The 17,013-nt window shown below is 38.7% G+C and overlaps 1 protein-coding gene across 1 annotated transcript in view; it reads left to right on the top strand.

Annotated features, from left to right (window-relative positions):
* crn (pre-mRNA splicing factor crn) overlaps positions 1-17,013 on the top strand; it is a 300,399-nt gene that overhangs the window by 37,206 nt on the left and 246,180 nt on the right. Inside the window, exon 4 of the mRNA XM_090398753.1 lies at positions 307-398. Within this exon, the coding sequence (XP_090254879.1) occupies positions 307-398 (92 nt within the window). The remainder of the gene's footprint in view (positions 1-306; positions 399-17,013) is intronic.

Genomic DNA, 17,013 nt, shown 5'->3' with positions numbered 1-17,013 from the left:
GTGAAATGTATAGTATGGCATGCTGTTTCACTATGAGTTTATGAGGTGTCATGTAATAATAACATCAAGCAACTGTGGTATTCCACCCAGGCTGACACCTGACTGGGGAACTAATATAAAATATTTGAACCCCTGAGTATAATTAATGATTTTTTTATGAAAAATGTTTTTATAGTAAATCAAAATTCACCAAAATTGAACTTCATCTCTCTTACATCAAATTTCAGCTCAAGTTTTTTCATTTTTTAAAATAAAATGTGGGTACATATTGATATTTTTAACTCTAACTTTTATTTCTTTTATTAGACTTTTGAAGATAATATTAGGAAAAATCGTACTGTCATAAGCAATTGGATTAAATATGCCCAGTGGGAAGAAAGCCAGAAAGAAATTCTGAGGTAATTGCAATATATAATATCTCTGTATAATTTATTTAGGATTATTTATTTTATTTACTTAATTCAGAAAATATGTCATTCTTAGAGAAATACTCACACTTCATCATCTCAAATTTCTGATATGCATTCTCAGGGGACGTACAGGATATTATGATAGCATACTACATGAAAAGTAATATCATTACTAACTTCTGATTGACAGTTGTCCTCCAAATTAATCTGTCATCTGTCTTCCAACATTAATCAGATCTTAGATTTCTGTCTTCTCAGACTTTTTACTAAATCATTCTACATACATCTTGGTCTTCCTCTGGATCTTTTTCCTGTAAACCTGGCAAAGAACACTTGTTTTCCTATTCTTTCCTCTCTTTTTTTCTGTTTAAGTGACCGTACCACCTGAGATTAGCTCTGCTGACACATTACCATTCCTGAATGGTAATAATGGTAAGTCTTTCCTAATATCCTAATTTTTAATATGATACTGCATTTGATGTCATTTGTTTACTCCACTAATCTTTCTCAGAACTCTCATATCTGTAGTCTCCAGTGTTTTATTTCTAACCCAACTCTCAGATCCATAAGTTAAAATTGGTTTGAACACTGCCGTTTTGTATATAGCTAATTTAGTGTTTTGACTAATTTCTTTCTTATTCCATATAAATTTATTCAGTTGACTTCCTACCATACCAATTTTGTTGATTCTGTTGTCTGTTTCCATATGTAATTTACCATCTTCACTAAAAATTGCCTAGCTGAAATGTTTTACTTTTTCTATAGGTTCTCCCTTCAGGTTTCAGTTGATGTTTTCAATGTTTATGCCTATTTTCATTGTCTTGTTATTGCTGATTTTCATACCAAATGTATTACCACAGTTATTTCATTTAGTCAGGGAATCTTGCAGACTTGTACTGATTTATTTAGAAGAATAACAGCATCAGCATAAAGTAAAGAGCTGATATTACTATCACCAATTTTGATATCTGGTCTAATACCAAATTCCTTCATAATGCAATCCATAGAGATAATAAGAGTGGAGATTATTATTATTATTATTATTCAGGCCTCCATGGAGTCAAAAGACTCATCGTGGGAGGTCCTTCCTAAGAACATAAAGTCTGTCAAGACTCATCGAGGGGAGGTCCCCCCCCCCTAAGAAACACAAAGTCTATCATACCACTCTTTAAACTCATTGACCGTTCTCGCTCCCGCCACTCCATCAGGCAATGCATTCCATGGTTCAACCACCCTCCACGCAAAGAAACCACTCCTTACCCTCTTGCTCACAGTTTCCTTTCGTAACTTCCAGGGATGGCCTCTTGTCATCACTCCTTCCCGCTGTTCAACCAAGAGAAAGAACTCCCCAGCGTCAACCCTGTAACCACCTCTCAACAGTTTAAAAGTCTCAATCATATCACCTCTCCTTCTTCTATCCACCAAACTCTGCAGTCCACATTCCCTCAGCCGATCCTCATAACTATCCTTGTACAGTCCTGAAACCATCTTTGTCATCCGTCTTTGTATCCTTTCCACAGTAAATTTATCCCCTTCAAATCCTGGGGACCAAATCTGAGAACAATAGTCCAAGTGTGGTCTGATCAGAGACTTATACAATGGAATGACCCTCTTATCTCTGCAGGTCAGTGTCCTTCTCATAATTGCAGCAATCCTCTGTGTTACCTTCACCACCTTTGCAATATGTCCCCCTAAACTTCAGGTTCTATCAATCATCAACCCCAGATCTCTTGTCTCCCCTACTTCCTCCAGTATAACTCCTCCCATAGAGTATGCAGCATCCCATCGATGTTTCCCAAACCTCAAGCCCCTACATTTTGCTGCATTAAACTGATATCCCCATTCATTTGCACATCTATCTAGCTTATTTAAATTCTCTTGCAGGGCTACCACATCTGCACTATTACTAATAATCCTTCCCAGTTTCGCATCATCCACAAACAACTGAATATCCCCTTGCAATCCACTGGCAATGTCATTAATATAATGGTTAAACAATATAGGTCCTAGTACTGAGCCCTGTGGGACCCCACTTGTAACCCTCTGCCTCCTTGAAACTGCTCCACCATACACAACTCTCTGATACCTATCAGACAGCCAATCCTGAATCCAGTTGACCAATCTGACATCCAGATTGGTCAATTGGAGCATTTTGATTTTTTTTTTTTTTTTTTGAATTTTTTTTTTAATGTTGGGCCCATATACGAGAGGTTGGCTGGTCAACCTATATATGGGTAGTGGATTGGGAAAGGAGAAACTTGTTTATATTTGATTTAAAAGCCTATATGTTGTATTCCTGGGAAATACGTCAGGGGCAGACAATTCCACTGTATACTGCAGTAGCAGGGATGAAGGAGGAGAAAAGAAATTTGTTCTGTGGGTTTCAAGGTGAACTATGAAAGGATGTTGGGCCACAGCTGTACGTGTTCCACTGGACTTAGTACAGAGTGGGGGAATTATTGATGCTGTTTCCGATGAACATTTCCCATTCAAATATTTATAGAATATACAATTCGCAGCAACTAAGCGTCTCTGTGAAAGTGAGGGGAGCAAGTTGGTGAGAGATGGGTCATTTATCAGTCTAATTGCTCTCCTCTGTATTGAGTTAAGCATTTTAAGGGAGCTTTTAGGAGCCCCACTCCAAATGTGAGAGCAGTATTCAATAGCTGGGCAGATTTGTGATTTGTATAATGTTAACAGCTGTTTAGAGGTGAGGTAGCGGCTTGAGTAAAAGAGAAAACCTAGTTTTTTGGAAGCTGAGGATGCAATGGTTGTGATGTGTTTATGCCAGGAGAAGCCTGACGTCAGGGTAATTAACAGAAGAGAAATCTCATCCTGTCTTGGAATTTGAGTGTTATCAAAAACAGTGTTGGGGAAAATGGTTCTTTTTTGTGAGAAATAAGACAGAACTGGGTTTTACTAGCGTTGAAGTTGATGAGGTTATCTGAGACCCATTGGAGGATGGCTTGGAGGTCAGAATTAAGAGCAGTGGTAGTTGATGTTCTGTGGGTTGAAGTGAGTTGTGTAGAGTAGGGTTTGTCAAATGAGAGGGAGAGTGTAATGTGCTGTCGTCTGCAAAACTGTGTATTGGGTTAGAGGTCAACTGAATTAGGTAATCGATATATATAGAAGGAAGAGGGTCCGAGAGAGAACTGAACCTTTACGGATCCCAGCATTAGTTGGATGGTGAGAGGATAGGGTGCTGTCTACCATCGCACATAGGTTCGTCCAGACAGGAAGCTGGCAGTCCATCTGCAGAGGTCCCGAGACAGTCCAAATGATGGGAGCTTGCTTAGTAAGCCTTTGTGTCAGACCCGGTTAAAGGCTTTAGAGATATCAAGTGCAACTACTTGTGATTCGCTGAATTTCTCCATGGCATTTGTCCAGCAATGGATGATGTATGAGAGTAGATCTCCTGTTGATCGGCTTCGACGTAAACCATACCGATCATCGCTTAATTGCTGGGTACCTTCAAGGCAGAGTAGGAGTTGAGAGTTCATGGTTTTCTCCATCACTTGAGATAGGACTGAAGTGAGAGATTGGACGGTAGTTAGATGGCAGTGATTTGCACCCTTTTTAGGAATGGGTTGAAAATAGGCCAGTGTACCTTCAAGGTAGAGTAGGAGTTGAGAGTTAATGGTTTTCTCCATCACTTGAGATAGGACTGAAGTGAGAGATTGGGCGGTAGTTAGATGACAGTGATTTGTCACCCTTTTTAGGAATGGGTTGAAAATAGGCCAGTTTCCAGGCTTTGGGATATATATCAGTGGAGTAAGAGAGTGTGTACAGATGGCATAGGATAGGAGTCAGTTCTGGTGTGCAGACCTTCAGGACAATTGAGGAATGCCATCAGGGCCAGGAGACTTTTTTGTGTCTAATTTAGACAACAGGTTTATGATATCTTTTTGACTAAAGGATACAGGGGGGGTATTGTATGTTGGGCAGTTGGAATGACTGGAGGGCATTTGCCATTGTCAGTAATGTGTGCATTGGATGCAAAGTGTGAAGCCAGGAGGTTAGCTTTTTCTATGGGTGATGTTGCAGTTGAGCCATCTGGGTATGATAGAGGTGGGAATAGTGTAGGACAAAAGTTACGACCAATTGCCTTGGCAAAAGACCAGAAGATGGCTGCCATTTGGACAAGCTGCATGCTTTTTGCACATTGAAATTCTGTTTTAGAAGCATTGATAATTTTCTTGCTTCTGATTCAGGCTTCACAATAGGCATGGAAGGAGGATGGGGTTCTTGATTTGAGCCTGTTGTGGTATGCCTGATTTTTCATTTGTACAGCGTTGGCACATCTTTTGGAGAACCAGGGTTTAGTTAGGGGACGGTAGTTCAGAGTAGTGTGGGGAATGTATGTTTTCATGCTAGTGAAGATTACTTTGGTGATACATTCAGTGCATATGTTTGGACTGGAAACAATAATCCAACCATGGGAATGAAGCATAGTAGTCTCGGAGACTGTCCCATTTGGCACTGTTATGCCAAACTACTCTTGTGTGGGAGTGACTGCGTAAGCATAGTTGCATGGGGGAGGAGATGAACACTAGATTGTGGTCAGAGTTATCCAGGGGGCTCATACATTCACTACATATTTGGAGGGATCATTAGTAAGGAACTGATCTAGGGTATTTGGGGAGTGGTTCGGGTTATCTGGTATTCTGGTTGGCGTTTGAACAATTTATGTAAGGTCATTAGCGATGGCAAATGTTTCACCATGTCTGCCTTCAGGATCTGTACAACTTGAAGAGGATAGCCAATTGGTGTTATGGACATTAAAATCACACAGGAGGATGATTTCGCTGTTAGGAGAGTGGGACTGGAGAAAATCAACTTTTAGGGAGAGGAAATGAAAGAACTCGGAATGATTGGTGGTATTAGGAGAGCGATAGAGACGACAGCAGATGAATTTGACTGAGTGGGGGGAGGGATAGCTTCAGCCAAAGAAGGTTGAAGTTGGGCGATTCTAGGTTAGGTGCTCTCTGGCAGGGTATGTCAGAGCAGATATATGACTTTAACTCCTTTCGACCTTTGATCGAAAGGAGTTAAATAGTGTATAGTTAGGAAGGTTGAGATGGATAGTGCTGGGGGAAGGTGAGACTTTGGTTTCTGCTAAAAAGAGTAGGTGGGGTTTGGTGGACTGCAGATGGTAGTGGATGGTATTAAGTTGGAATTGAGGCCATGAATGTTGGTAAAGTGGATATGCAAGGTTCTGTGAGGCATGGATTTGACCTCAAGGGTCTTGCACGTTTCCTATGCAGTGCCTGCATACTGGTCTCCTTGGTGGCTACTAGTGGCATCACTTAGTTTTTGCACTAATTTGGATTGTTTGTAGTCTATCATCCACCTGTTGTCTCCGTTTTGGTGTTTTTTTCCTAGTTGTTTTCAGAGTTGGCATCTTTGTTCTCTCTGGGAAAGGTTAAATCAGGTCGAGCACATATGCATGACTGGGGGGGAAAATGTCCTTTAGCTTGTTGTTTATCGGTGTTATAAATTTGGATGTGTTTGTTGGTGTGTCGCAAATCACTTTCACGAGACGTGGTAAGTTCATTCCGTCCTTTCTTTTGTTTATGGTCCGAAACGATGGCATTTGATATTTTTGGGATCAAAATTGCATTCTCCTGCTAGTTTGCTGACGTCTTCTTTTAAGGATTCACCGTTTTCCGTCGGAAATTTCAGGATAATGGCATTGAGTCTCCTATTTTCGGTCTCGAGCGACTCGTGTATCATTGATGCGATTAGTTCATGAAGTTTGTTAGCCGGCACGGGTTCACTTGCGGTCGGGTGTTGGTCGTTGAGTGTCTCGAGCTGAGTTTCCATCTTTTTGATTTTGGAGGAGAAAGTATCTATCGTAGTATTAAGCTGTTGTTCGAGGTTTTCAACTTTGTTGCTTAGGTTTAGTAGCTGTTTTACAGAATGGAAGCACATCGTACAGAAGTAGTGCTGGTTGAGTTCAGTAAAGAGTTTGTGCTCTGATTCATCTATTTTCATGCAGGAAGTATGCAGCCAGTTGCAACAGAAATCGCACAATATACCATTTTTCATTCTTTAGCTTCAGTTTCCCAGCTGCGGCACTTCGTGATGTCATTTGGTTTGTTGGCGATCGGCGACGCTACGCTGGCGTGACTTGAGGTAATTTTCTGCTGTTGGCCTTCGTTGCCACCTCTTTACTTTGACAGCTGTGCTACAATATGGTTGTAGCATAGCGCTTTCATGTGGCTGTTTTTAATTGTAAAACATAACTGATTTAATGGACTATGGATACTTATGAGTTGTGCTGAAGTAATCGGCTCCTTAGTAACCTCTGTTAGTTTTTCGTTTACTGCTTATTTTGCACAAAAAAACTTGCAATTACGATGAAATGTGGGAGCACAAGTTTAACCTAACTTATTCACAGGCACCACCTCAATTGCTGAATTGCTTTCTTCTTGGCACTTTGTCATATGTCTTTTCCAAATCTATGAACCTTAAAGATCCTTGTTTTATTCCCATGGTTTCTCAACTATTTGTCTTAAAGTGAAATCTGATCCCTGACAATCTCTATTTGGCCTGAATCCAGCTTGTTTTTCACCAAGCTTCCCTTTCACAATTTTTCTTAGCCATTTCTCGGGTATACTTGCATAAATCTTACCATGAACACTACATTTGGTTTAATTTCCCTTTAGATGAGTATTATGAGAGCTCTACTCCAATCATCACGAAATCGACGCAAACATCCACGTTTACAGTGGGATTCGAACCCACATCCTGTTGACATTAAAAAAAAAATGACATTCGGAGCATATATGTACCTATGGAAAGCGTACCAAAACAATGAACCATAGTATTGTTAATATTGATATAATTCTATTCAATCTGGAAATTTTCCCATCTGCTCTCTAAATGTATTCTTTTTAACTCTCAGAACATCATTATAGTTTTTTTTTCTTGCTCTTATTTACCAGAAACAGTTGCAGAAATCATTTACATAGAATGAATATATTATTGACTAGATATGAAGAAAGCATAACAATAAAAAAAGATTAATTCATTTCCTGGCAATGTTGTTTGTTGAATATTCACACTTTTTTGCAAACAAAACTGCTGTTACCAATACAGCACTTTTTCTCTGTTTTTTTTTTTTTTTTACTCATTTTTTTGAATTCCACTTTTACTTTTCATAAAAAAAAAAAAGTGGGTTAAAACCTTGTTTATTTCAGTGAGCAGTTAATATAAGCTAAGTATATTTTACCATGAAAGTTTTAAGAGTGCATAGCACTCAGTGTTCATCTTAATTGGTCCAATGCAATTAATTGTAGGATAACTTTGACTACTTTAATTTATTAATTAATTGTAACAAAATCTGCATGGAGTGGAGGAGAATGTGTTTGTTTTAAGATATATTTGAAAACAGTAATGCAGGAGAATGCTATATTTGGTTGGTATATTTGAATTACTCAAAGGTATAAATATAATAGTAAATTTGGAAGAGGAGGACGAGGCTTACCTCCTTCAACAAGAATCATATAATCTGTAGAAGCTGTGGAAGAAAATGGAACATTCAGTAGATTTTCAACACTCTCCCATTGTAAATAATGGCAGAAAAAATTATAATTTATAAAAAATCATACATTAAAAACTTGTCTGTATTGACATTCTAAACACGTCGGTTCACACTCCACGCATGCAAAGCAGGTGAAACCCACAAAACAAAAATAGCACCTCATGACAAATGACAATGTTCAATTGGATTGTTTGACACAGTAACCAATCACAGCCACTGATTTCTGGGTGCCATTGTCTCAGTGCACACCCTACCTCACTTTCTGGTTGGTTTAAAACCACTGGAATGCTAAGAATTTGACCCGCTTAGGCTAAAACACAAATGTGATGCAATGTTTATTCATCAAAAAGTGTCCTCTTCATGAGGCATTAGTATACTGTGTTTGATTTTAGAAATCATGCAAAGCCATGAAACAGTTAGGGAAGTCTTTAACAGGAATAAATGCAAAAATATAATATCGTTTATATTATTATTCTGTGGGCAGGGTGTGCACTGTACACCCTGCATATATGCTCCCTGATATATATATATATATATATATATATATATATATATATCTCAAATGAAACTAGCTACCAAGAATTGTCTGTTTTAGCAAAAGTAACATAGGAACATTCAGCATTGGAGTAGTTGCCAAGAGTATTTTATCAATTATCAAAATTGTCACACTAAAAAAGGTGCAGCTCTGAATTTTCTCTTGTAATGTTACTTGCATAAAATTACAAGAGAATGTATAACTGCATGTTTTGGAAGTGTCTTTTTCCCTTTCAGTAAAACTTCTCTTATAAAGATATCATCATCATCTAATTCCTGCCATGTTACCCTCAAGGGGTGTACAGGATATGATAGTACTACATGAAAAAAATTACATCATTACTAACTTCCTATCTACAATTTTCCTCCAAATCAGTCTGTTACTTGTCAAGACTCCAACATTATCAGATCTTATATTTCTATCGTCTAAGGCACTTTGTACTGTATCAATCCACCAATATCTTGGGCTTCCTCTGGGTCGTTTTGCTGCCAACCTGGCAGAGAACACTTGTTTTACCACTCTTTCTTCGCCAAAGTTCTTTCCTAATATCCTCGTTTTTAATATGATATTGCCATCAATGCCATCTGTTCATGCGTATAATCTTTCTCAGGACTCTCCTGTCTGCGGTCTCTAGTCTTTGGTCAAGTGTTTTACTTCCGACCCAGCTCTCAGATTTATAAGTTAAAACTGGTTTGAACACTGTCTTGTATACAGCTAATTTAGTGTTCCGACTAATTTCTTTCTTATTCCATATGAAATTATTCAATTGACTTACCACCATACCAGCTTTGCTGATTCTGTTGTCTATTTCTATATTTAATTTACCATCTTCAGTAAAAAGCGTGCCTAAGTAGCTGAAATGTTTTACTTGTTCCACAGGTTCTCCATTCACAACACAGTTGACATTTTCAATGATTCTGCCTATTTTCATTGTCTTTGTCTTTTTATTGTTGACCTTCATACCATATCTATTACAACAGCTATTCAATTTAGTCAGAGAATCTTGCAGACTTGTAGCAGATTTATTTAGAAGTATAACATCATCCGCATAAAGCAAAGCGCTGACATTAACATCTCCAATTTTGATATCAGGTTTAATACCACATTCCTTCATAATGTGATCCATATAGATAATGAATAACAGAGGGGATAATGTACATCCTTGTCTCACACCAGATTTAACATTAAACCATCTTCCTGTACTTCCTTCAATTCTAACTGCTGACTTACAACTCAAATAAAGACTAAGTATTGCTTGATATAATGCCCCATTGACACCATATAACTGTAGCGTATTGAATAGCTTCTCTCTTGGCACCTTGTCATATGCCTTTTCCAAATCGACAAAACTTAAATACAGATCTCTGTTATATTCCCATGCTTTCTCGACTATCTGATCCTGACAGCCTCTACTTGGCCTGAATCCAGCTTGTTCTTCACCAAGCTTTTCTTCCACAATTCTTCTCAACCGTTTCTCAAGTATACTTGCATAGATCTTGTCAGGAACACTTAGTAGGGAAATACCTCTGTAATTCTCACATTCAGTTTTATTTCCCTTTTTATATATGGGTACTATGAGAGCTCTACTCCAATCATCGGGAATTCATCCCTCTGTCCAGGCTTTCTGAACTATGCAGTGCAACCACTGTAAGACTCTTATACCACCATACTTCAGCATTTCTGGTCGAATATCATCTAATCCTGCTGCCTTTCCACATTTCAAGCCTTTGATGGCTTTTTCTACTTCAAGTATGGATATGTATTCCTGACTGCATGCCTGGTCAGTGTTTTTTACCACTGTGCTGTCATCACTGCTTGTTTCATTTAGAAGTTTTTCAAAGTAATTACTCCATACTTCAAGGATATCTTTTTCTCCCATTTTCACGTCACCTTTATCATCTGAAATTCCTTTTACAGCACACTTTCCTCCATTCCTAAGCTTCTTCAACAACCTCCAGAATATTTTGCCAACTTCTTGATATTTATTTTCTATATTCTTGCCAAAGTCATCCCATGACTTTTGTTTAGCTAATTTTACACAGTGTTTAGCATTCTTGCATTTGTCTCTATATTCTCTAAGAGCACAAGCTGATGTATTTGACAGGAACTTTTGATATGCTTTCTTCTTTTCCTTCACTGCCTCTTTAACTTCCTGTGTCCACCAGGGAGTTCTGATTTTTTTATCCTTACAGACAACCTCACCACATGCCTCTCTGGCAGAATCAATAAATGTTTTCTTCAGAGTTTGCCACTGAATCTCCAAGGTTTGATTCCTGTTCTCAAACTCTTTCATTTTTTCTTCAATAATCTTTGTGTATTTTAGTCTACACTTCACATCTGAGAGATGCTCAACTTTTATTTGCTTTAAAACTTTCTTACATGTTATTCTTTTGAATATGAAATTCAATTTTATCCTGCTCAAGACTAAATAGTGATCACTTCCAATTTCAAATCCTCTGTACACTCTGGTGTCATGCACCAGGGAGAAAACATCACTATCAACAATAACATAGTGAGACTTTTCTTATTCCTTGCCTCTTCTCTCCATGTGAATTTGTGCACATTTTTATGTTGGAACATGGTGTTAGTAATAACCAGTCCATGTCCTGAGCAGAAATCCAACAGATATTTGTCATTATTATTAGCTTTGCTCTTTTCTCCAAATTTTCCCAAAATATTTTTGTATGTCTCACAATCATTTCCTACTCTATTTAGATCCCCAACAAGGACCAACTTTTCCTTTTTCATTGTGTCAGTTACTTTTTCTAAAGCCTCAAAAAATTTCTCCACTTCTACCTTAGTAGAACCTTCTGTGGGACCATAGGCACAAATAAGTCTCATTGTCCAGTTCCCCATTCTCATATTTGCCCACATTACTCTACTTGAGACTGACTGCCATTCAAGAAGATTAGCCTCGTATTTTGTGTTGAATACTATGGGTACTCCTTCTTTTCCTTGATTGTCATTGCCTGAATATAACCTTTTGTATTTATTGCTCAGAAAGATCTTGCCAGTTTTTGTCTTTTTTGTTTCAGTCACCTCTATTATGTCGATCTAGTACTTATCTATTTCCTCAGCTAGCTCCATTTCTTTGCCATTCAGACTTCTTATGTTGATAGTACTGATCTTTAACTCTGGTGATGTTGAGTTGGGGTTTGCTTATATATTAGTTTGCTCCATCGGACTCTTCTCTTAGCACACTGCTATATCTCCCTTCATTCTTCTTGTATAAATAGCCTACATGTTTCATCAATGCCTGAAATGTCTAATTATTTCCTTCCTACAGCTGTCTTAGTATTAATTCACTGTAATTAATTATCTTTAATTGAAACGGCAAGTTAATTAGAATTAACTTGCTCTAGACTTGTGCTCACTCAAATTATCGTTATTGTAAGTAATTATTTTTGTCCAAATTAATCAATAAACAGAATCTTAACAGCAGGTACTAAGGAGCCAATTACTTCCTCATGACCTGTGAGTACTTATAGTGCATCGAATCAGTTATCTTTCCAATTAAAAATCAGTGATGTGTAAATGCCTGCTATGCCTACCATGTAAAGCAAAGATGCAGCAACAAAGAAATAGTAGTTCGTATCCTGCTAGCATAGTGCCATCGATCACGAACAAACTCAATGATAATATAAAGTGTCAGCTGTAAAACTGATGTCAGCATTAAAAAAAAAAATTATATTGTGTGATTCCTGTTGCCACCAGGTACATGCTTTCTTTGCAAGAATAGATGAATAGGTGCACAAGCTATTTATTGGCATCAATCAGCCCTTTTTTCTGTTTGTTATGCCTCCCTTCTGTAAAACAGCAAATGAGCTGAAAACTTCAAACAGCACCTCAACACTACATATGAAACTTTTCGTGTATAATCCAAATACTGGAAGCTAAGCTGGAACTAATTGACAATCAGTCTCACAATGCAGGTGCACCCTTGCCTGCTAATGAACTCTGCGACCTAATCGCATCAATTGTACACGACTCAATCAAGACTGAAAACAAAAAATTCAACACTGTTATTTTGAACTTTCCAATGGAAAATGGTAAATCATTAAAAGAAGACATCAGCAAATTAGCAGAAGAATGCAACCTTGATTCTAGAAATATTGTCAGGTACCATCATTTTGGACCAATAAATAAAAGGATGGAACGAATGTTCCATGCCTTGTAAAAGTGACTTGTGACATACCAACAAGCACATCTAAATTAATAACAATGATTAACACGTTCGCTGCCAACTATGAGTATACTCATAGTTGGTATATGAGCCTCACAAGCCAACTACGAATATACTCGTATGTCGATTACTGTCTGCAACGAGATTACTCGTACTGACCTTGAAGAAGTTAAAGTGCTTGTCGTGCGGAGCGTAGCAGCAAAAGTGTGTATACTCATAGTTGGTATATGAGCCTCACAAGCCAACTACGAATATACTCGTATGTTGATTACTGCCGGCAACGAGATTACTCGTACTGACACCTTGAAGAAGTGAAATTACTTGGCATGCAGTAACAAACTATGCCCGAGGAGCGTGGCAGTGAACGTGTTAACAAGTTCAAGAACACTTGCCCCCAGTCACACGTGTGCTTGACCTGACCTACATTCACCCAGAGAGAACAAAGAAGTCATCTTTGCAAACAACTCAAAGAAAAACGCCAAAATGGAGAAAACAATAGACTACAAACAAGTTAAATTAGTGCAGAAATCAGATGATGCCACTAGTAGCCACCACGGAGACTAGTATGTAGGCACTGCATAGGAAATGCGCAAGACCCCCTGCGGTCAAATATATCCCCCACAAAACCTTGCATGTCCACTTCACTAACATCTGTGGCTTCAACTCTAACCTTAATAGTGTCTGCTACCATCTTCAGTCTGCCAAACCCAATCTACTGTTTTTGGCAGAAACTGAAATCTCCCTCTCCCACCCAGCACTATTCATCTCAGCCTTCCAACTCTTTAACTACTTTTGACCCAAGGGCAGGGGTGTAGTGGGGCGAGGGCTACGCCCTGGTACTTTTTTAAAACTATCAAAATTTTTAAATTGATTATAATAAATCATAATAAGAAGACTTATAATGCATTTCCAGCTTTCGGTCAAAAAATAGCAGCTTGCTGCTCTTGTCATTTTTTTTTCAGAAAACAAGGCAATCTCTCTGCCATATGGCCGTCACAATAATAATAATAATGGCGCTCTTTGTGCTCTGGATTTTCGTTTCCAAGGTAGAGCCCTGGCACTATTTCTTTTAGGACTACACCCCTGCCCAAGGGTGGTATCTGTATATGCATCTGCTGTGATAGACCTTGCCAGAGAGTCATCTTTGTAAACCTAGAATTGCCCAACTTTGACCTTTGCTTGAAAATATCCTTTCCCCACTCAGTCAAATTCATTTGCCATCTGTTGCTCCCCTAATTCCACCAACCACTCTGAGCTTTTTAATTTCCTCTCCTTAAAAATTGATTTTCTCCGGTCCCACTTTCCCAACAGCAAAATCATCCTCCTAGGCGATTTTAATGTCCATAACACCAACTGGCTTTCCTCTTCCAGTTGTACAGATCTTGCAGCCAGAGATGCTGAAACATTTGCCATCACTAACGACCATACACAAATTGTTCACATGCCAATCAGAATATCTGATAACCCGTACCACTCCCCAAACACCGTAGATCTCTTCCTCACCAACACCCACCCCTTCTAAATACACAGTGAATGTAGTGCCCCCCCCCCCCTAGGTAATTCTGACCACAATCTCTTGCTATCTCCTCCCCGCTACAACAACACTTACATTACCATACGGGAGTAGTTTGGCATTATCACTGAATGTATCGCCAAAGTAATCCTCACTAGCACGGAAACATACATTCCCCACACTACCTTGAACTGCCATCCCCTAACTAAACCCTACTTCTCCAAAAGATGTGCCAAGGCTGTACAAATGAAAAATCAAGCAGATCATAACTGGCTCACATCAAGAACTCCATCCTCCTTTAGTGCTTATACTCATGCCTGCAAGAAAAGTTCTCAAGATGCAAGAAAACTATCAATGCTTCTAAAACAGAGTTCGAAAGAGCAAAAAGCAGGAAACTTGCAGCCTGTACAAATGCTGCTGAGCCTTTTAGTCTCTTGCTAAAGCAATTGGTCGTAACTCTTGCCCAAGACTATTTCCACCCCTATCATACCCAGATGGCTGTGTTGCATCTCCCACAGAAAAAAACCAATCTGTTGGCTTCACGTTTTGCTTCCAATATATGCATAACTGACAATGGTAAATTCTCCCCAACCATTCCAGATGTCCAACGTACAATGCCCCCTATATACTTTTGCCAGAAAGAGATAAGAAAAATGTTGTCCAAATTAGACCCAAAAAATGTCTCCTGGTCCTGATGGCATTTGTCCAATTGTCCTGGAGGTTTGTACATCAGTATTGATTCTGTTACTGTCGACCAACAGGACATCTACTCGCATATATCACCCATCTCTTGAAAAATTCCATGGAGAAGTTTGGTGAATCTCAAGTGGTTGCACTTGATATCTCCAAGGCTTTTGACCGGGGCTGGCACAAAGGTTTACTAAAAGCAAACTCCCATCATTTGGTCTGTCTCAGGACTTCTGCAGTTGGATTGCCAGCTTTCTGTCTGGATGCACACTATGTGCATGTGTGATGGTAGATGATTCCTTATCCTCTCACCATTCAACTAATGCTGGGGTTCTACAAGGTTTTGTTCTCTCCCTAGCCCTCTTCCTTCTATATATCAATGACCTGCTTCAGTTGACCTTCAACCCAATACACAACTTTGCAGATGACAGCACATTGCACTTCCTTTCATTTGATAAACCCTACTCAACACAACTCACCTCAACCTATAGAACATCACCACTACTGCCCTCAATTTTGATCTCCAAGCCATCCTCCAGTGGAGTTCTGATAATCTTGTCAATTTCAATGCTAGTAAAACCAGTTCTGTCTTATTTCTCACAAAAGAGACCCATTTTCTCCCAGTATTATTTCTGACATTTCGATATTATTTTGAACTCAAATTCCCAGATAAGATGAGATTCCTCTTCTTGGAATTACTCTGACATCGAGCCTCTCCTGGCATAAACATTTGCATCCATTGCATCCTCACCTTCTAAAAAACTAGGATTTCTTTTTTGCACAAGATGTTACTTTACCTCTGAAGAGCTGTCTGTTAACCTTATACAAATCACAAATCTACCCAGTTATGGAATACTGCTCTCTCACATTTGGAGTGGGGGGCCCCTCCCTCAAAATGCTTGACTCAGTACAGAGGAGAGCAATTAGATTAATTAATGATACTAACTCACTCCTCACTTTTGCAGATGTTTGGTTTCTGCATTATGTATATTCTATAAATATTTCCATGGCAAATGTTCATCTGAAATAGTGTCAATAATTCCCCACTCAGTACTAAGTCTGTTGGAACACGTGCAGCTGCTGCCCAACATCCCTTCACATTATACCTTGAAACCCACAGAACAAGTTTCTTTTCCTCCTCCTTCATCGCTGCTAGTGTTGTATTGTGGAACATTGTTTCCCCTGATTTGTTTCCTAAGGAATACAATTTATGGGATTTTAAATCAAATGTAAACAAATTCCTCTCTTCCCAACCCACTACCCATATATAGTACTAATGTATTATGGGTTGAGCAACCAGCCCATGTATGGGCTGAATATAAAAAAAAAAAAAATTAAACCATGCATACTGTACTTTGCTTTTATTGACTGATAAGTAGGAGGAGTTTTACTTAAATTAAGGGGATATTAAATCCCACATAGTTTTAAAACCGAATAAGAAACTCAAAGATTGGAATCAGAGTTTCTTGCCGAATATAGTAAAACTATAAAGTATCGGCGACACTTGCGTTAGCCAATGCAAGTGACCCTAGTACGTAGTACAATACCGGACGACTCATTGCAAAGGTGGGGGAAGTTCAGATCGCTATTCTTAGGTATTTTCCATATAATGTAAAAACACATTTCCTAGGAAATGTATGTTGTTATTACATTATGGAGGGAGGTCACTACCCAGACCGGTTTCAGCCTTTTTTGAGGCTTCATCAGTGAGTAGCTAGACCTAATACCAAAGTGTATAGCGAAAAGAACTTATATACTCTGCGAACGAGTTTTCCAAACAGGTGCAACCATTAAGTTACTTAAGTATAAAGAGCTAATAAGCTTCATTTCGGCAATGAAAACATTACTTAAATTAAGGGGATATTAAATCCCGCATAGTTTTAAAACCGAATAAGAAACTCAAAGATTGGAATCAGAGAGTTTCTTGCCGAATATAGTAAAACTATAAAGTATCGGCAACACTAGCGTTAGCCAATGCAAGTGACCCTAGTACGTAGTACAATGCAAGTGACCCTAGTACGTAGTACAATGCAAGTGACCCTAGTACGTAGTACTAAGAATAGCGATCTGAACTTCCCCCACCTTTGCAACGAGTCGTCCGGTATTGTACTACGTACTAGGGTCACTTGCATTGGCTAA

The sequence above is a fragment of the Typopeltis vanoorti genome, chromosome 10, assembly GCF_054136105.1.
Source record: "Typopeltis vanoorti isolate ZY-2024b chromosome 10, IOZ_Tvanoo_1.0, whole genome shotgun sequence".
Taxonomy (NCBI): Eukaryota; Metazoa; Arthropoda; class Arachnida; order Uropygi; family Thelyphonidae; genus Typopeltis; species Typopeltis vanoorti.
Note: the sequence above shows the minus strand (reverse complement) of the source record. Positions and strands in the feature narration are given on the sequence as shown.